Below are 22,557 nucleotides of genomic sequence, written 5' to 3'. Positions count from 1 at the left end.
CTTAGTACTGAACTGTTTATTGGACCCATGCTATCTAGTAACTAAAGCATATAAAATTTACTACATTTTGTATTGATTTAATATTAATGTTAATCTAAAATCTTTGGGTGCAGCGTGTCACATCTGTTTTGTATTCCTCTGTTTAAAAGAAGTGGCAGTATGGTATTTGGAGGAATATTTATTATCTGAGTGTTTTTCTTTGCAACAGTTTCCCTCAGTCTTTTGAGAATTATAACTTCCAAGAGACAGTGAATCACCCAGAAAATTCTCAGGTACCCAATTGCTAAAGCCCACAGTTAATTGGAATTTTTATTTACCGTTTAAGTTCCCTTTGCTCAAATAGTGGTAATTTTGGAGGCTTCTGGCAATGACAGAATATAAATTTGTGGTAAGATTTTTAAAAATACTCTTTTCTCTTAATAATTGGTCCTGCCTGCACTTCATGGATACTCTGGGTTTTTTTCTTTTTTGGAAAAGAACTTTGTTAGGCTGAGTGTTCATTTGTGTTTGAAACTAAATTTTCCATAGCTGGTGGCTGAATATTCTTATCCTCAGTTACATAAAGGGGTTGGCTTTGTGCTTTGTATGTAATATGTACCTCTTACTATATCTTGATGAGAGTTTGATGAGGAACAAGATGAGCAGCCTCACTTTCCAATTGAAGAGTGTTCATTTTCCCTGTTAGGAAATTTGGAATAATAGATCTTGTTTGCAAAAAATATATAAATCTTCTTGTTGCCCCAAGTAATCCTCTCAAGTCTCAGAGGCTTATAATCATCAAAGTTCAATTAGGAGTTCTGCAAAGAACTCTTTGGAGTAGCAAACTAACTGTTTCACATTTTACTTATCATTGTTGAGTGGTTACAGTGGAGCAATATGTTAGAAGTTATCTGCTCAACTTGTCTCATAATTGAAGTAACTACTGAAGAGCAAGAAAGGGAGAGGTTCCTAAGAGTAGATCAAAAATTAAGCACCACCAACCATGTTTCTACTTTTGAATCTTGACACCTAGATAGTCACATGGTAGAGAACCAAAGGTATTGTAAACACTTAAAGTAGATGATTTTTAATATATCATAAAGAAAGCCCATAATTTTAAAATGTTAGATAAACTGTACAAATGCCAACCTCTGTACAACTGTCATCTGTAACAGAGTGCTGCCAGTGTGGTTTGTAAAGTATATGGAGCCAGAGAAGAAAGAAAGAGGTTGTATGATGGTTGGATTAAAGAAACAAGAAATGATTTAAAATCTGCCTAAAGTGATAATGTTTCAAGTTTACTGAAAGGATGACTTGAAACCCTCCTGAAAAGAAGTAGGGTGTCTGATCTTGTTCCTTTTCACATTGTTGTTGTTAATTATAACCAAGTAATAATAATGGTGAAGGCTTCCCAGGTGGCTCAGTGGTAAAGAATCTGCCTACCAAGCAGGAGACGTAAGTTCGATCCCTGGGTCGGTATGATCCTCTGTAAAAGGAAATGGCAACCAACTCCAGTATCTTGCATGGGAAATCCCATGGATGGAGGAGCATGGTGAGCTACAATCCATGGAGCCACGAGTCAGACATGACTTAGCGACTAAACAACAACAACAGGGCAGCATTTATGGAAATAGTTTTTGTGTGTATCCACATATGCACGTATCCACATACATGTCTGTGCTTTCCAAGATGCTTTAGAATGATTAATTCAGACAAGAGTCATAAATGGATTATAAGCACCAGAGAAGCTAAGTATTCTGAAAATTTTGTTGGCCTCATGGAGGAGTATCCATTGTGTTCATTTATAAACTCTGCCTTATTACTACTGACAGAAAAGAACTGAATGAATTCATTATGGATTTAAGCCTGTGTATTTCCTATGTGAAGAAACAAACATTGCTTAATCACTTATATTAATGAATAATCAAATAGTATAGATACCATTGAAATTTAAAGAGAGTGCTTTGCCCTTCAGTTCTCTTATAATACCTATTCTCACTCATTTTTTTTTTTTTTTTGGGCAGGCAGAAAGTTTGGCAAATAATATTCCCCTTTTCTTTCTTCTCAGTATCGTCAGTGAAGCAGGAGCATCGATCTACAGTGTCAGCCCTGAAGCTAACAAAGAGATGCCAGAACTGGACCCTAATTTGAGAAGTGCAGGTAAGAAACTGTGGACCATCATAAAAGCGTGTGATTTTAGTATTTTGGACTTAAATTTGGAGCAAGCAAAATATTTAAATATCTAAGGAATTTTAGAAGCTGTATTACGGGCATATTAGAAAGAAAGTATTTGATTGGAATAATACTGTGCATTATGGAAAAGAGGCGGAAGAAAACTGCTTTTAAGGAACACTGCACAGTATTCTAGAGTATGGTGAAAAATTAGCCCAAAACATTATTAGTAAAATTAAATGCTGCAGAGTTAGTAGTACAGTAAAACACTCTCAGCTCTCATTATTATTATGAAATATTACTATTAACAGCTTTTTGTTGGAGAAAAGTAATATGTTAACATAAAAATATTTAAAGTGCAAATGCATAAACAGTTACAGACTTTGAGTCTGTTGCAAAATATTTGCTGAATGATCAGTTTCTCTTGTCTTGCTAATATGAATTGCCATTAGTGTATTGTTTCAATCAGCCTGATTTGATTTTAGTTGTATAAAATTGCTCTGATTTCTGTGTTGTGGAATAGTTTAAATCTTGTGTATGAAGGAATTAAGATATTTTGAGACATCTAATTAAAGTAATTGGAATCACAAGCAAAATATAGATCTGGTCAGAGCATTTTTCTGTGTAATAGGTGGATATTTAGACTGCTTTGTTAGAAAGGACTTGTGTGTGTGTGTTTACTGATTTATTATTAATCAAAGTATCATTTATTTACAGTATTATATTTGTTAGGTGTACAGCATTGTGATTCAGTATTTTTACAGATTATACTTCATTAAAAGTTCTTAAAAGATAATGGCTGTAATTCCCATTGCTGTACAATATATCTTTGTTGTTTATTTTATATTTAGTAGTTTGTGTATCTTAACTCCCCAGTTTTAGGAAATGCCAAATTAGGGGAAATAGACTTCTTGTTTAATTTTTTCCCCTTAAAGACTCTCATCAAATTTCATTGACTGTTCTTGAAATATATACCTGGAGATAGGTATTTGAAAATTTTTGCATTAATCTAAAGTTAAAGACTTCTTTTATAATCCAAAAGAACTTGTAGTTTCCTTTCAGTTGTTCATTCTATGATACAGTCACCTGTCTATAATGATCTCCTCTTCAAACTCAGATCCCAGCTCAAATTCTTCAGTGAAATTTTTCCCTGTCACACCAACTCAATGGGGTCTCTGCCTCCTTGACATGTTCTATTTTGATACTTGCCTTATATAAATAGTAATAAAATATTAAGAGGAGGAATACCTAGGGTAATTATAGTGGGAGCTACTAACACTAATCTTTTTTAAGCACTTAATATATGTGAAACATTGTGGTAAATACATTACCAGGATTATTTTATTTAATCCTCACAATTGCCCTGAGTCATTTATTACTCCCCCTTTACAAATGAGGAGACCAAGGCTTAAAGAGGCCACATAGCCAAGTAAGTGTGTACATAATATTTTGTGTATTAACTTCTAAAATAAAGGAATACTTTACAAAAAAATAAAATTCAGAGCCTCCCTCCCAAGTTGAGACTGAAAGATAGTCATCTAACAGGGTATTTGATAAAAATGTTACATAGGTGGTGGCAGTCCCTCAAACTTCCCCTTTGCTGCTATTTCCTTTCCACTACTGGCCTGTGTGGATACATAACTGCACAGTATTATTAGGGAACAAAATTATAATGCTCTAATAAGACTATTAAAATAGCAAATAATAAAAAAGGGAATTGGTATATAGTCCTCTCTGATTTCAAAACCTAGCTGTGTCTTCAGTTTGTGATTCACTGCAGATGTGCCTTCTTTCTTTGTCTTAGCTTGTTTCCACATTGGCAACAACTTTGTTTGATCCATATCAACTCAAAATACTACCTAGACATTTTGAGTCTTCATGGTGTCTGGTCCTGGAATCAAATGTTGAAACTGCGAGTCTCTACTCTTGACTTTCTAGGGCCCCACTTCCTTTTCAATTCCTGTTTTCTGACTGGGAGTCTTTCTCTTTCCTAGTGATTGATGCTGGGGATGACTTTACACTTCATTTGAGACCTACCTATGGGTGTGGGTTTTACCTTTCAACCCTCCATAAGTTTACTGTATCAAATATAAGAGAACCTCACCATTCTTACAAGTGTTAAACATATGTAAGAAAATTACCTTTATCTTACTATGTCTTTTTGACCAGTTTATCAGCTTATTGAAAACAGAAGTTATCCTTATATATGCTTACATTCCCCTCATAATAAATTTATTATACGGACAGGATTTAAATTGGATGAGTAGAATGGTAGATAGTTGGTATTAAAATGTTTATTTTGGATTTCTGATTTAAAATGAAGTTTAAATATCATTCACTCTCTTCTGAAATCTCATTAAAATGACAATAACTTGATAGAATGGAGGCATAAACTACTAGGACAAGGAGAATAGGGAAGAGAAAATAGCAACAATAGTTTTGAAGCTGGAAATCAGCTGAGATTCAGCCAGCTTGAGAAATTGTAATACTGAGACAGCATTGTTGAAAACAGAACTAACCTGAAATAGATCACAGAAACTGTGAGGACTTAGGGACTACACCAAGCACTGTTAGAAGTATCTCGGGAGGGCTGAGAATGGGTCTAAAATAAGAAGATGGATTAAAAGTCTCTTTAAAAAACAATGAGATCAAGTTAAACATAGAATACCATATAACCCAGCAATCCCATTTCCAGGTATATACTCAAAAAATTGAGAGCAGGTACTCAGCAAATACGTGTACACAAATGCTCATAGCAGCACTATTTACAATACCCAAAAACTGGCATTGGTCCAGTAGCTGAATCTTCATCAGCAGGTGAATAGACAAAATGTGGTTTGTCCATATGATGAAGTAATATTTTCAGTCATAAGAAGGAATGAAGTAACAATACATGCTATGACATGGATGAACCTTGAAAACATGCTAAGCAAAAGAATCTGAGCACAAATGGTCACATATTGTATGATTTTATATATATATATATGAAATGTCCAGAATAGGCAAATCTGCAGACACAGAGAGCTGGATGGTGGTTGCCAAGGACTGGGAAGAGGGGACAGTGAAGAGGGGCTGCTTAATGTGTTCGGGGTTTCCTGTGGGGGTGATGAAAATATTTTGGAACTTGATAGAGGTGGTGGTTTGCACAATATTGTAAGTGTACTAAATACCAATGAAAGTTACACCCTAAAATGGTTAAGTTTGTGTTATGTGCACTTCACATCAGTTAAAAAAAAATGAATTAGACCTAGTCCACAAAGCTGAGTAACTCTCCTTCGACTTTTGCAGAAGACTGGAAAATTGCTCTCTAGTGAGGGTTAGGTTTCTGCACCAGAAGACATGGGTTATACACAAGAGTGGGAATACCTATTTAAAAAAAATGGATTAAATAATTATTAACTTGATGTTGTAGATACCTTCAGTTCAGTTCAGTTTAGTCGCTCAGTTGTGTCCAACTCTTTGTGACCCTGTGGACTGCAGCACGCCAGGCCTCCTTGTCCATCACCAACTCCTGGAGTTTGCCCAAACTCATGTCCATTAAGTCAGTGATGCCATCCAACCATCTCATCCTCTGTCGTCCCCTTCTCCTCCTGCCTTCAATCTTTCCCACCATCAGGGTCTTTTCAGATGAGTCAGCTCTTCACCTCAGGAGGCCAAAGTATTGGAGTTTCAGCTTCAACATCAGTCCTTCCAATGAGTACTCAGGACTGATCTCCTTTAGGATAGACTGGTTGGATCTCCTTGCAGTCCAAGGGACTCTCAAGAATCTTCTCCAACACCACAGTTCAAAAGCATCAATTCTTCAGCGCTCAGCTTTCTTTACAGTCCAACTCTCACATCCATACATGACTATTGGAAAAACCATAGCCTTGACTAGACGGATCTTTGTCGTCAAAGTAATGTCTCTGCTTTTTAATATGCTGTCTAGGTTGGTCATAACTTTCCTTCCAAGGAGTAAGCGTCTTTTAATTTCATGGCTGCAATCACCATCTGTAGTGATTTTGGAGCCCCCAAAAATAAAGTCAGCTGCTGTTACCACTGTTTCACCATCTATTTGCCATGAGGTGATGGGGCTGAATGCCATGATCTTAGTTTTCTGAATGTTGAGCTTTAAGATACCTTAGAGAGAACTAAAACCTCCATGCAGGAAATTAGGGGATTCAACCAACACAAGAGGAAATACATATAGAAACCGAGATCAGAGATTTCACAGAGAAATGGCCAAATTACCTTGTAGTGAAGCCCACAACTGACAAACCTCACCTTTGAGCAAAGCACTTACAGTCAGGTTTTTAGTACCCTGCCTCTGATGGAAAGTTGTTGTTCACTTAACATGTAAGGAAAATTTATACTGTTAAAGACAGATGCCAAAATATGAGGCAGGGGGTGGAGTGTATGCACTACATGGAAGAAATAGAGACTATGTAGAAAGAAGAAAAATAAAGAAAAAGCTTGATATCCTTAGAGAAAAGATACTTCACTCATTTAAGGGTATATTTACATAAAATAATTTCACCCTTTTTAGGTATACCATCTATGAATTTTTAAAAGCTTATGCTAGTCAGGTCACCACAAGTGCTGCAATCAAGATACAGATTATTTATATTAGGTCAACAGATTTGTCAGCTCCTTATTGAAAAATGTAATTACTGATTAGAGGATCAAGATGTGCTTTAAGAGCATTGCAGTTACATTTTAATCAGCTTTTTACAGTGAAAAAATTCTAATTTGGAGTTCTTGAATGAAATAAAAGACAGCATGGGGATTAACCTGTCTTCCTCTGTTGCTGTCTGATGGCAAGGAGAAGTACAAAAATGAAGTGAGTTTTGAACTTGAAAAATTTCCACTTTATAGTCTCAGATAACAGAATAAAGAAAATTTTAAAGACAGCACAGTTTAGTACAGTCTTCTAAGCAATACATTTATTTGCTCTGGAAGCTTTAAGATTCTAGGTGTTTCATGGATCTAAAGACCAAAACCAATATACTTCCTTTTATCCTTTGCATATAAGACAGCTTATAAATGAGGGGAGAATGCTGCTTTCAGGGGTACTGCACATGGCTGTAGCTCTGGTTGCTTACCTTTTAGGATGCTAATCTTCACTCAGTCTGGGATCCCTTCCACAGGTTATGCATGTTTTATTTTTCTTACATGCAATACACACACACATGCACACAGAGACAGTGAATGGATTCTCCTTCATGATATTTCTTATTGGTTGTTGATGGCATATGATGGAGCATCGATGGAGTTTTTGTGTGGGTGTCTTGAAACCAGCCAACTGATTGAAATCTTACTAGTTGTGATATTTTTTTCAGTTGACTTAGTTGGGTTTTCTAAGAAGACAGTCATCATCTGCAAATAATAATAAGTAATCTAATTTCTGTCTTTTCAGTAATCGTGTCTTCTTTCTTTTCCAATTGTGTTAACTAGAATTTCCTGAACAATGGTGAATAGTAACTATGATACAGAGAAGCGTTGGCATCATATGTGGGAAAAAATAGATAATATTTGCCATACATTTGGACATTCTGCATTTAAAAAACATATAACAACTTCATTGAGATACAGCTTACATAGCACACAATTAACCCTTTTAAAGTTTATGTCATCATTTTTTAGTATAGTCAGTTGTGTAACCATTGCCGGTATCCGATTTTAGAGCATTTTCATTGCCTCAAATAGAAACCCCATACCAATTAGCAGTTTGTACCCCTTCCTCTCTTTTTCCCAGTCTCTGGAAAACACTGACCTTCTTTCTGTCTGTACAGATTTGTCTATTCTGGATATGTCATAGAAATGGAGTCATTACAACGTGAGGTCTTTTGTGACCAACTGGCTTCTTTCACTTAGTATAGTGTTTTCAAAGTTTACCCACGCTGTAGCGTATTATCAGTACCCCATTCCTTTTTATTGCCAAATAATGTACCACCATACTGGTGTATACCATGTTTTTTTCATCCATTTATCAGTTGTTGAATATTTGGGTTGTTTTCACCTTTTTGACTACTATGAGTAATGCTGCTATGAGCATCCATGTACAAGATTTTATTTGGACAGATATTTTCATTTCTTTTGAGTATGTACCTAGAAGTAAAAACTCGGGGACATAGGGTGACTCTGTGTTCAACATGTTCCAGAAGTCTTTTTTACTCCTTTTACTATACTTTCCTCACCATTCCTCCTCTGCCTCTGCCACCATTTCCTCCTTTTCCTTTCTAACTCAAAATGAGTGTGCCGCAAGGTTGGGGCCATGACTCTTACTCTGTCTTCATTTTCTGAATCAGCAATCTACTAGACTCCTTTTGCCTGAACTACTTCTCTGTCTCTAACTTGCAGAAATCTGTAGTTAGCCTGATCATTAAATGAGTACTGTTTGCTGCATAACGTTTCTCTTGGTTATCCTGCCAGCAGAAAAACAGCTCCATCTTCTCTTCAAAGCTTGAGCATACTACTTTTCAAATTCTACTTTAAACAGTATTCATCTGTGTTTCTCCTCCTGCCTCTGTCTCTTCCATATTTGGTTTTTATACTTCACAGAACGAACAGCATCTGAAAGTGAAATGCCAATCCTAGAAATATTAGATCTTTGTCAGGGTTGTTTACTGGGTACACTGTAACTCCAGAAGCCCTTGGGACTTATTGTAGAATTAATGGCATCTAGAAACCATCATTTTCAATCCATCGTTGCTAATATTTATCAATATTTGGATGAACAAATGATACACTGGCAGTGAACTGTTGGAAGGGAATCCAGTAGAAAACAGTTGAAAATCCTTTTATGTATCTCAGAAATGTTAAAATATGGGATCTACTCACACTTACCAATTACATACAATGCTGTAACCACTTTCTGAGTTTTAGGTTTTCATAATGTGGGTTCTCCTGAAGGTGTAGATTTGAAAGATTTATGTATTATTGATATACTTTTATTGAACTTCTAATATTGCCTTCCTATGCAGCATATGTTCTGATGCCTGTTCCCTTAGCTTGGTTTACTGTTGTTTCTTTAATCTGAAAGTATTTTGCAATGTATGTATATGTTTGAAAATCATTCTTATTGTATTATATATATAAAGGCTAGAATAAAGAAATAATACAATTATCCCTTGGTAGCCTTAGGAGATTGGTTTCAGAAACCCCTCTCAGGTACCAAAACACAAGAATGCTCTTGTCCTTTATATAAAATAGTGTAATATTTACATATAAGCTGTGCACATCCTCCCGTATACTTTAAAACATCTCTAGATTACTTGTAATACCTAATACAATGTAAATGTTATGTAAACAGTTGTAAGTCCAATGTAAATAGTTGCTAATGCGGAAAATTCAAGTTTTACTTTTTGGAACTTTCTGGAATTTTTTTTCAAACATTTTTGATCCATAGCAAAATCTGTGAATGTGAAACTTACAGATGTGGAGGACTCACTTTTTTGTTTTTAGAGGATACCAGGTATGTCTCTGGTGGCATGTGTTTCAATGGGTAACTATAAATGTGGTTATTAGAAGAAACCACTTATACTTCCATGCTTGCACTAATTAACTTTATGTGAAATTTGATAAGATAGGTGTATATGAAGTCCTTGGAATTCCCATCTCTTCTGTGGGAGAAATAGGCAGATTATAAGATACCAACTTATTGCTCTCTAAGCTTGTTTTGCAAGTTGCCGTTGTCACTATCTCTTAGCAATACTAGTAAAAGATGTGAAAAAGACTTGAATGACTGTGCAGTGAACTTGATGTTTACAATGGATCTTATCTCTGATGAGAGGTGGCACACATCAGGAGAATCTGATAGTCACTTCTAAGAGGTGACTTCTTTTATCAGTCCTTCAACAGTTTAACACAAAAACAGCCATGGAATTTCCTTTAACGACCTTAATGTTTTCACTTAATGAATTTATATTTTATCCAACCTTCTATATGAGTAGGTGACATTGACTAACTTTCATGTGTTTAGAAAATGAATCCTGTTCATATGTAAACACTCAATGCATCTATACTACTTGGGGGAAAAAAAGAGTTGCCTTAATTATCCTTAAGATTCATATTGATGAAGAATTGATGCTTTTGAACTGTGGTGTTAGAGAAGACTCTTGAGACTCCCTTGGACTGGAAAGAGATCAAACCAGTCCATCCTAAAGGAAATCACTCCTGAATATTCATTGGAAGGACTGATGCTGAAGCTGAAACTCCAATACTTTGGCCATCTGATGTAAAGAGCTGACTCATTTGAAAAGACCCTGATGCTGGGAAAGATTGAAGGCCGGAGGAGAAGGGGACGACAGAGGATGAGAGATGGTTGGATGGCATCACCGACACAATGGACATGAGTTTGAGCAAGCTCTGGGAGTTGGTGATGGACAGGGAAACCTTGTGTGCTGCAGTCCATGGGGTTGCAAAGAGTCAGACACAACTGAGCAGCTGAACTGAACTAAAGATTCATATTAAATTTCTTTTTTCCAACTAAATTTGTCTTATAAGCTAAATTAGTTATGAGATTTTGTTTTAAAAAAGGTAATAATAAATGATGACTAAGTAAAAATCATGACACAAGTAAAGCAATATTTGAAGTTAACTCTCAAGTCTCTTAAAAATGCGATGTGATGGTCAGGAAAGGGATGTAATTAGGACTGTGCATGTGTTAGGAGCAAGCAGTTAGCATGCAGATCACTTCCCAGACTAATCTTGCAGTCATATTCAAGGCGATACAAGTATATTCACTAGCCAGCTAACTTGATATCTGATTGCAGTAAGATATGATTCTGTCATTAGTCATCATTATCAAGATGTAGTCTTAATAAGCATATTTAATGCAAAGATGTGTATCATGTTTATAGTAATGCAGGGTTATTTAGAAATAAAACAATATCTACTTGTTCTTTAAATTGTGAGGTGTCCTTGCATACTGTATTTAACAAATGAACAGGTAATTGTGTAAATACAGCAACTGTTTTACTTGTTTTTCAAATATATAACCCTTTCAATGCATTTGAGCTTAGCAATGCCTAGGAGTTTTGGTGACGTAATCAATCCTGAAGTTTTGCATTCACTTTTTGTATGGGGTGGGGGGGAGACTGAAACTTGGTTAAACTGTTGGTCTTTTGGGGGGAAGAATAAAGAGGGATAACTGCTTGTATTATAAGAAACTAAAACAGTAATTATCTGGATACTGCTTTTCACATTAAGCCATACTTGTTTTCTGATTCTGTTTTTTCAGTTTCCATAGCAAGGCGTGTACAAGATCCATTAGCTGAGCTAGTGAAAATTGAGCCAAAGCACATCGGAGTTGGAATGTATCAGGTAAAGCAATGTGGGCCATTTAATTTATGAAATCCATCAATAAAGAGAGCAGTACTAAAAACAAAAAAAAAAGAGAGCAGTACTCAAACCTTGGTATAGTAATTGTCAGTGGGAATAAGTTCCCATTTTCAACGGTTGTACAGTTTGCAGAACGATAGTTAGGTATTATAAATTACTAAGGAAGGAGTGAGTTTTTTATACTGGTATTTATGATTTTGATCAAGACTCAGAATTGGTTATAATCAGTTTAGACACTATTAAAATGTTAGATGCAAGTCTGAAGAGCCTCTCCTTTTAACGTTTTTATAAAAGTGGAGGGGATGTGGATAAAGCGGAGTATGTTGGTTCTTTTGGTAAACCTATATGAACTATTGATCTTTATTGATCTTTCCAGAAGAAGCCTTTGGTACTTACTGTTATTTTTTTTTCCTGTTTCATTCCTATTAGATTATTATAGTTTGTTTTTGTCATTTCCCAGTATGAGCTAAAAGCTTTCATTTTTGTTACTGTGTAGTAGTAGCAATAATAGTAGTAATAGTGCTTATTGTTGTTGCTATTGTATTTTCAGTTCTTGAGTTTGTATTCCTTAGGCAATTGAGGGCGACAGTAAATCTGGGTAAAATGAATCCATATTGGTTTAAGTGGTCTCCAGAAACCTCAAGTTGAATTATTTTCTCTCTGGTGAAAGTTCTACTTAGGCCTGAAGGAGAATATTACCCTCTGTACAATTTTCATGAAATTTGAGTGATAGGTACTGTATTTTCTCTAAGGAAATACTATATTACATCATAGGATCTGTGACCACTAGAAATGGAAGAGAGAGACCTTTGAGATCATCCAACCCTACCCTCCTCATTTGACAGGAAAAGAAGCCATGTCCAAGAGTAGTTAGGATTTTTACCCAGGCTCACACTATCAAAGCCTGGACTAACCTGTCATATATGGGACTTAACTGGAGTTTTCCCATTTTATAGTAAGTTAAACCAAGAGGCATCCAAAGCTTTAACTGGACTTGTTCATTCAACAAGGATGGTTCCTAAAGGGACGATCTAGTTACAGATAGATAAAATACCTAGTATCTAAAGAGTATACCTATTATAGCAGTTTTATAATACAGGCATCATAGTTAAGAGAAGTTATATTAATTTAAGGTGAAGTTATGGAATACCTCAACAAGATGGTGGAACAAAGGAAAGGGGAACTTATATAACCCAGGAGGCTAATAACCTGTTGGCATCAGGTCTTTAAGTAAATAGCAGGGACCTTGTCTCCAGATTTGGATTCAGAGTAGTGTTTAATGTGGAAAAACTGTGAATTGATTCCAACAGCAATGAGAAGTAATGGAAGAGTTTTAAGCAGAGGAATGGCATGATTTGATTTGTATTTTTGAATGTTGACTAACTATTCTAGGTGAAAGGTAATGGTGGCTGGGACAAAGTTAATGGCACTCAGTAGAAATGGAAAAAAATAAAATGTATTTTGTAGGGACTATTTGGTGATGTGAGTGAAAAGGAGTTGTGAAGAATTTGTTGCAAGGGTCATGAGGATACCTGAGCAGATTTGGTGAGGATAAGATGAGTAATCCAGTTTTGGACATGTTACATTTGAGGTGCCTGTAAGAAATACAAGAAAAGGTATCAGCTCAGAGTTGGATATACGAGTCTGAGATTTAGAGATATAGCCATGTTAACACTAGAGTACATACCCTTGAGCAAACAGTGACACTGAGAAAGTGATCAAGATAGTAGGCTGAGCTCATGCTATTCTTTAACTACATTTCCACCACCGCTGGCATGTTCCAAATTCCATAAGAGGACAGAAAAAGTGTACATATGTGTCTGTACCTATATAAATACTCACTTATGTTAATCAACAGATAATAGTCTGGGAAAACAAGAAAGGGTCCCACCAGTGGATCGAAATTATAAGAATTCTCAAAAGATGTTAAGCCTGATGAGTCACATCCACAGAAAAATAAAGCATGGTGGAGCCACACCCCCAAAATATATAGACGAGTAGTGTTCACTAACCGGAGTCATAGTCAAAGAGTGGAGAGGTCTGCAGGATTAGGTAAGGAGGTACATATAGAATGGCTAGGCCTGTATAATACAGAGGCCATAGAGGCTTGGTGATCCCTCAGGTAGCCTTTGGTTGTCAAAAAGCTCAAGGAGTTTCTTCCTGGAAGACAAACTTGTAACATGTACATGACACCTGGCATCATATCCCACATTTTTTACTTGAGGCTCATGGTAGTGAACAGAACCATTATACAGAGACAGACACAGAGAGTCTCTGAAATGACCTTGCTGCCAAGAGTCACTAAATGTTTGAGGAAAACATATGATAGAAAAACGAGGCTCCAACCTTAAGAAATAAACAATACTCAAAGAAACAATGAACAGGCAACAGACTCTGAAATAAGTCAGATTAACATTCATGGTAACATAGGAAAGGTTATTACATTTCTAAAACAAACATGGAATAGAATGAAATTAAGCCAATCTAAGAATTTTAAAATCTAATTGTTAAGATTTAAAAAAAGAAAAAACAACACATAGGTGAAATAGAGTGGACACAGCTAGAAGCAAATTAATGAAGTAGAAGATTGAGTTAGATTCTTTAGGGTGTAGTCTTAAAAAGGTAGGAAGCATGAACAAAAGGTCGTACAATATAGAGTGCCTTCTTAAGTTTCTGTGCTTAGTTGGTTCAGTCATGTCCGACTCTCTGCTACCCTGTGGGACCATGGCCTGTCAGGCTCCTCCGTCCATGGGATTCTCCAGGCAAGAATACTGGAGTGGTTTGCCATTTCCTTTTCCATCTAAAGCTTCTACATTCATCTAATAGAACTTCAGATAAACTAGAGTGGAGGGGAGTTACGATCCCAGAAATAATAGGATGAAATTTCTCCAAACTGAAGATAGACAAGTCTTCTAAAAAGGCCTGCTGCTACTGCTGCTAAGTCACTTCAGTTGTGCCCGACTCTGTGTGACCCCATAGACAGCAGCCCACCAGGCTCCCCCATCCCTGGGATTCTCCAGGCAAGAACACTGGAGTGGGTTGCCATTTCCTTCTCCAGTGCATGAAAGTGAAAAGTGAAAGTGAAGTCTCTCAGTTGTGTCTGACTCTTAGCGACCCCATGGACTGCAGCTTACCAGTCTCCTCCGTCCATGGGATTTTCCAAGCAAGAGTACTGGAGTGGGGTGCCATTGCCTTCTCTAAAAAGGCCTACTGAATACTAAATAAAAGAGTGACAAACGACCTACACTCAGATGCCTTCCTGTGAACTTTCAGAATGCTAGTAATAAGGAGGAACTGACTTAAGACCTTCCAGAGAGCAAAAACAGTTTACCTACAAAGGGAAAAATCAGGTAGATATTAGCTCTATTATTGATTAAAACAAGTAATAGAAGATAGAAATGTAGTAGTTTTGAAGTTGAGAAAAAATGTATGTTGAACCTGTAATTCTGTATGCAGGCAAACCAGCAATTCAGTGTGAGAGGAAAATAAAATAAAAATAGTTTTGGATCTGTAATAATTCAGCTTCTCTGATTGTTACAGACCTTCTTTGAAAGAATTATTTATGCTAGCTCTCCTGCCTAATGTGGGAGGGTGGGTGTGGGATTGGAGGTCCAAAAAGTGGGAGGTCATGTCTTGAGGAAGTGGTATCAAAGTAAGGAAACAGCAGAGAGCTTTACAATACACAAATGTCCAGTAAAGTGTATTTGTATTGTTAAGTCATAGTTTTTTAACTATAAGGTTCATCCTTAAATTAGTCAGGAGCAGATCAACTAAATACGGGAGAGTAGAAGAAAAGAGATAGAATATTAGGACTCTTTTTCAGGAAAAAGATTCAAATATAGATTAACTCTTTAATTTTTTTAGAGAAACATAATCTGAAATATATGAGTAATAACCACAAATAGGACACTTAATATAAATCATGAGAGTAAAAAAATAAATCAAGTTTAACATTCCAACCAAAGGTAGAGGAAAGAAAATAAGAAAGTATAGTAAATAAATAAAATATATGATGACAGAAATAAGTGTACTAATAGGTAAAAGTGAAAGCATTAAATTTGCCTATGAATAGGATCTCAGACTTTTACAAATAAAATATAGCACCGAGATGTGTGTGTCCGAGTCTTGCGACCCCGTGGACTGTAGACCATCAGGCTATGGGATTTCCCAGGCAAGAATGGAGTGGGTTGCCACTTCCTTCTCCAGGGGATCATCCCAACCCAGAAATCAAACCTGATCTCTTACATTGCAAGCAGTCTCCTTCATTACAGGCAGATTCTTTACCAACTGAGCCACCAGGGAAGCCTCTATGTGCAAGAGGTACTTCTTTTTTTTTTAATATAAATTTATTTATTTTAATTGGAGGCTAATTACAATATTGTATTGGTTTTGCCATACATCAACATGAATCTGCCACGGGTGTACACGTGTTCAAGAAAAAAGCAACCTTGATATTTCAAATTTGGAGAAAAATATTCCACATAAATGAAAAGTCAGCAACATCAACATGTGAGATGAAATAGAATTTAAGGCAAAATGCATTTAAGATTAAAGGTCAAGGTCAAAAAGGGTTATTTAATATTAATTGTGGAACAGTATCCCAAGAAAATATAATTGCTCTGAGCATTATAGAATGCTAACAGCATAGCTTCAGAAAAATATGCAGTATTAAACACTTCTGAAAATTAGAACAAGAGACAAGTTCACTTTTTTGGTGGGGGCTTTAACAGACCACAGTATAGTGACATATATTTTAAAAACAACTTTACTGAGATATAATCATATACCATACATAAATTCATCCACTTAAAGTGTACATGTCAAAGATGCTTCATATATTCACAGGGTTGTGAAACTGTTAGCACTGTCTAATTTTTGAACATTTTCATCACCCTGAAAGAAACCATTAGCAGTCACTCTCCAGCACCCCCTCCTTCCCCAGTCCTGCTGCTGCTGCTGCTAAGTCACTTCAGTCATGTCCGACTCTGTGCGACCCCGTAGACGGCAGCCCACCAGGCTCCCCCGTCCCTGGGATTCTCCAGGCAAGAACACTGGAGTGGGTTGCCATTTCCTTCTCCAATGCATGAAAGGGAAAAGTGAAAGTGAAGTTGCTCAGTCGTGTCCAACTTAGCGACCCCATAGACTGCAGCCTACCAAGCTCCTCCATCCGTGAGGTTTTCCAGGCAAGAGTACTGGAGTGGGGTGCCATTGCCTTTTCCGTCCCCAGCCCTGGGCCACTACTAATTTATTTTCTGTTTCTATTGCTTTGTCTATTCTGGATATGTCATACAAATTTAATTATACAGTGTGTGGTCTTTTGTGACTGACTTCTTTCTTTTCACATAATATTTTCAAGATTCATCCATGCTATAGCATGTATCAGAACTTCATTCTTTTTGTGGGTGATAGTACCTCATTGTATGTATATATACCGCATTTCGTTTAAACATTTATCAGATCACGGAAATTTGGGTTAATTCCACTTTGGGGCTCTTATGAATAATGCTATTATGAACATTTGTGTACAAGTTTCTATTTTATTTTTATTTTAATTCTAAATAGGTATTGGTTAGCAGGCAGCAAGAAATTACTGTTAGATATTCAGTTCTTAGGTGAGATAGCATTGTTTAGTGGATCCATCCAAATCTAGTCTACTGGCTTTGTATCTAGAGAGAGATGAACTTATAGTAAAACTGTGTACAAATTTTTAAGATGTGTATTTTCATTTCTCTTGAATATATACTTAGAGTGGATTTTCTGTGTTACAGTTCAAAGCCAAATGATGAAAAAAAAAAAAATAAAGCCAAATGATGAAGTAGGGAAGTTATTGGCCACAAATATATATGTACATATGGTAACTACATATTTTATTATTAGAATTTGGTGTTTTCTTATAATTTGTATACATTTATTTATTGGTTCCTATAAAACATTGACAAAATTTTATGGAGACTTTACATACCATTTATATGGATGAAATATATATAAATTTTCTCTATCAGAAAAACCCAAATTAGACAAAGAGATATTTATTTCAACCTAATAATTGAGTAAAGTAGTAATAAAGTGATAAATATCTGTGCAAATAAAAAAGATACAGTAAAATGAACATTCATAAACACTGCAGGTGTTATATAAATTGTTATTTCTAGTAAATAGTTAATACCTATCATGATGCATTTTAAAAATACACATTGCTTTGACCTGGTATTTCTTTCTTTTGGAGTCTCTTCTAATGTAATAATAAAAACTGTTTCTAAGATTCACATACAAGTTTGCCGTTACAACCAATGTCGGAAGCAACTACAATAGGAAAAGAGTTAAATGAGTTGTGGCACATCTCCCAGTTGAAATATTATACAGCCATTAAAAATTCAGGCTTTCCAGGCAGACTTAATGCCATGAGAAATTGCTCCTAACATATCTTTAAATTGCAAAAAAGTTGTTGATACAGAATAAAACCAATTTGTGTTTTAGAATTAGAGATGTGCATTTACACTTAAGGAAAAAAGTAACTGGCTGTTGACTGATATTTATATCTTTGTTGGTGTGATTAGGGATTTTTCTCTCTCTTTTTTTTTTTCTTACCTTTTTTCGAACTTTCTGTAGTGATTATATATTAGGAAAAATGTGTTGTAAAATAAACATTTCCATTTCCCAGTCAATGGACCACTTAATTTTAAGCCTTGATAAAATAGACTTCCAGTACAACCAAAATGGGACTGGATTTCTTTTTAGCTGGGATCTATAAGTGCTTTTAGTGTAAATTTAATACTTGTATTTATTCTGATTTAAATTATGAGTAGCTGGACAAACATTGTCGATTTTAGAAATGAAAGCTATTCAAAGAAAGAATGTTAAATAGTTATATGAAATAATAGAAGCTGTAATATTATTATTTCAATAGAAACTAAAATACTTTTGGTTTAATAACAGCTAAAATGCTCAAGGCAGCACTCCAATCCTTGTCTTAGAAAATGGGGAGAGCTGATTTCAAAAACACATGCCTGTCATTATTTCTGGAGAGAGAGGCAGCCAGTGTGGTCGAATGACAACATATCCCTAACTGACCCCTGAAGACTTTGCTGGAAAGTGGCTTGGTGTTACTCCCAAGAAAACACTCCAGGGTGAGAGCAGGATGATGCTGGGTTGGCTCTGTTTGAGTTCCGTGGGACATGGGGAATGATGGTTTAGTTTGGCCTTGTCATATCAAGAGAGCAGACCTTGAATATGTCGGATTTATTTGCTATTTATTTCTTCCTTGGATCATGTTTTAGATACTTTCATGCTCATTAACACCTGTATTTGTTCATGAGCATTCACAGTAAAGTAGGAAAGACAGGGCAGTCCCCTTTTTCTCCTTTGTGCCTCTCTGTTAGATCATTTGATGTTATTAGAGAGTGAAATGGTTTTCCAAAATGAGTTTCTGAAATCCTTAGTGGATTTTCTCTATCCAGGCCATCTTTATTCCTCATTATTATGTATAATGAGGAGTCATTGTAAAAGGAAAATCATCTTCCCAGCTGAAATTTTTCATGGTTAAACCTCAAAGGTGGGAATTTGTACTTTACTTCCCCACCCCTTCTATAGGATCAGTTCTGGAGAGAAACAAAACAAGACCCCAAAAAACCCACTCTTCGGTGGTGGCATTACTCTGTTAAAAAATTATTTTATAGTTAATATTGTAAGGATTATGAAATGTTTTACTGTACGTATGTAAAAGGTAGTAAGGATTCTCACCTGTCCTGTATTATTTGTCCAAATCATTTTAAACATTTTAATCCATTAATGATGTGTTACTTTAACATGGTATATAGAAAAAAGTCTGTCCCATGCATATCCACTTAGATGACTTTACCTGGATTTTTGCCTTCTATGCAATATTAAATCAATATTTTGAAATCAATAAAACACAAAGGTTAAAGAAACGTAAGAGGAAATTATTCTACAAATTAGGCATTATTCACATAAATGAGTTTCTTGCCAAATGTTTTCACAATCCTGTCCCTCAACTTTAGATCCCAGGATACTAGCTCTGCTTGAATCTCTGATTTACCATGTATTCATGCATGAAATTCAAATTTAGTCTTGGAATTCAGGTATTGCATTTACTTTTTACCATAACAGAGCTGTTTCTATAACTGAACAAAAACAAGTAATTAATTGACCTTCTCTGGGAGTATGAATTTATATATTAGAATTTTCTAGTTATTCCTAAACTTAAAGTTTTAAAATTTCTTTTCTGGGTGTGTTTTTTTCACTTCTGGAAGAATTGTCCTTCCTATGTTGAAATACTAACTATAGTTTTCTTAGATTGTTGGAAATCACTGCCGATGTAATAAGCCAGGTACATATACACACACCCTAGTAAAACACCATTACTTATCTTTAAAAGAAATGTGAGGTGTTAGTGTGATTTGAGAAACCTGTTACAAATAGTGCCTTGAATTATTAACAATGGAATATCTAATTTCCTTTATCTTTTGTTTACTTACATTTTGTCTGTCATTGACCTTGGACAGTGAAACTAGATCAATTTCAGTTTCTACTTTAAGTTCACTTTCTGATTTCATATATTAGCACAAAAGTCACTGTTAGGATTTCTAAAACTTTAAAGTATTTTCACAGCGTTTAAAACTAGGTTTATCATGAATGACTGAAAAAAAATTACACGTGAGACACTAAAGGTTACCACAAAGAAAAACATTTTTAAGTTCTGTTGTGAAAGTGAAGTAACTCAGTCATGTCCGACTCTTTGCCACCCCATGGATTGTAGCCTACCAGGCTCTTCCCCAGGCAAGAATACTGGAGTGGGTTGCCATTTCCTTCTCCAGGGGATCTTCCCAGCTCAGGGATCGAACCCTCATCTGCATTGCAGGCAGACGCTTTAACCTCTGAGCCACCAGGGATTCCCTTGTGGCTATTGTATTAGAATATATACAGATATATATATAGAATACTATAGTTAGTATTTCAACATAGGAAGGATAATTCTTCCAGAAGTGAAAAAAACACACCCAGAAAAGACATTTTAAAACTTTAGGAATAACTAGAAAATTCTAATATATAAATTCATACTCCCAGAGAAGGTCAATTAATTACTTGTTTTTGTTCAATTATAGAAAGTTCTATTGTATTAGAATATAAAATATCTCTGAATCAGAAAATATTATATAGAAAGTCACAGACAGGGAGAAGGTATTTGCATCACTTAAAATCTATAAAGAGCCCATAATTTATAAAGATCTCCTACAATTAAGAGAAAAAAAGTTTAACAGTTCAACAGAAAAATAGGCAAGGGACATAAACAGGTAATTGACACAAGCAGAGACACACACATAAAATAAAGATAGGAAGAAAATTATTACTCTAGTAGTTAGGGAAATGCAAACTACTAGTCAACATGGTTTTCAATGTGAAACCTCTCCGGTTTTCAAAAATTAATCTGACAGTTTAAATGTTTTCAACAATGTGGAGCGTTGGGAGTTTTACACTTTATTTGTAGAAGTATAAACTGATAACCTCTTTGGAGAGCAACTGGAAGCTAGTAAAGTGGGAGATGGGGCTTCTCTTCAGCTTAACAGTTTTGTTGCTAGATATCCATAGCCTTGAAAAATTATCTTAAATGTGCACAAGAAGACATTTGCAAGAAACTCACTGAAGCACTATTTATAATACTAAAAAATTTGGAAACTTTTTGTTATGTCCTTCTTCAGAAAAACAGAAAAATAAACTGTAGCATACTCAGATGGTACAGTCCATGGGGTCTCTAAGAGTCGGACACGACTGAGCGACTTCACTTTGACTTTTCACTTTCATGCATTGGAGAAGGAAACGGCAACCCACTCCAGTATTCTTGCCTGGAGAATCCCAGGGGCGGAGGAGCCTGGTGGGCTGCCGTCTATAGTGTCACAGAGAGTCGAACACGACTGAAGCGACTTAGCAGCAGCAGAATATTATATAGGAGCAAAGATGACCCAGTTAGAGCTACCCACATTAATTTGGATAAACCTTATAAAATACATTAAGAGAGAAGGCAGTTGCAGAATATGTCTAGTAGTTTATGATCAATATAGAAATGTTTAATATCAAAAACAATACTACATACTGTTTGTGAATACCAATATATACAGTAAGAACGTTGAAATAAGCACTGGAATCCCAGGTAGTAGTTACCTTGAGTGGGGCATGAGATGGGAGGGGATTGAGAACTGGGAGAGGCGCACCAGGAGTTTCTACTCTGTTTATATTGTGTTTCTTAAGTTGTTTGGTGGGCTCATGGTGTCCCTTATAATATACTCTACAACCTTTTGTTAAATAAGTCAAATTTTATAAAAAGATGCAGGAAAGCTGGGTCAAATGATAAAGGTGTTTTATCTCAGCAACTTTGGCTTTCAGTTGGTTTTAATTTCTGCCTTATACATTTGTGTGTGTGTGTATTTTACAGTGAGGATTTATATAATCAGAAAAATACAGCTGTTTTAATTTCCCAGTGAAAATGAGAAAATACTTTCCTATTAGGCTACATTTCTCTTCATACTATTCTTTCAAATTTTTATCTTCAAGACTCTTGATTTTGCACCAAATCAAATACTCTTTTAATGCAGAGTTTTAACACTGTCTTTGATTTTTTTTTTCACTTTGCAAATACTGGATTCTTCTCTGAATTTTAAGAATTAAATATTGTTTTGTTCCATTATTTGAAATGATCATTTGAGACATGGCCTAGGACAAACCTGTAGACTGTTATAATTTCTAGTGTTTATTTACAGGGCAGAGTTGGGTAGAACAGATGTTTAAGGAGTTATAGTATAATGTGTTGTAATAATGTTACATAATATGACTAGCATTCATCCTGTACTATTTTCTTTTCACCACTACCCCTCTCACCAACACGCTCCTAAATTACCTAAATTAGAAACCTTAAGATTAGGCAGGGGAGCTTTTAAAAATCCCAGCCTTTAGGCCATGTCCCCAGAGATTTTAGTTTAATTGGTCTGGGGTGAGCCCTAGACATCAACAAACTTTTTAAAATTCCACAGGTGATTCTAATGTACAGGCCGGATTGAGAACCATTGGTTCTTA

General features: G+C 35.6%; 1 protein-coding gene across 1 annotated transcript in view; it reads left to right on the top strand.

The window, feature by feature from the left end:
• Positions 1–22,557, top strand: part of SRBD1 (S1 RNA binding domain 1) — a 251,450-nt gene that overhangs the window by 147,836 nt on the left and 81,057 nt on the right. The window contains exons 15-16 of the mRNA XM_010838626.1: positions 2,048–2,139; positions 11,372–11,454. Of these exons, the coding sequence (XP_010836928.1) occupies positions 2,048–2,139; positions 11,372–11,454 (175 nt within the window). The remainder of the gene's footprint in view (positions 1–2,047; positions 2,140–11,371; positions 11,455–22,557) is intronic.

The sequence above is a fragment of the Bison bison genome, unplaced genomic scaffold (assembly GCF_000754665.1).
Source record: "Bison bison bison isolate TAMUID 2011002044 unplaced genomic scaffold, Bison_UMD1.0 scf7180017864101, whole genome shotgun sequence".
NCBI lineage: Eukaryota > Metazoa > Chordata > Mammalia > Artiodactyla > Bovidae > Bison > Bison bison.
This window is presented reverse-complemented; position numbering and strand designations above follow the sequence as displayed.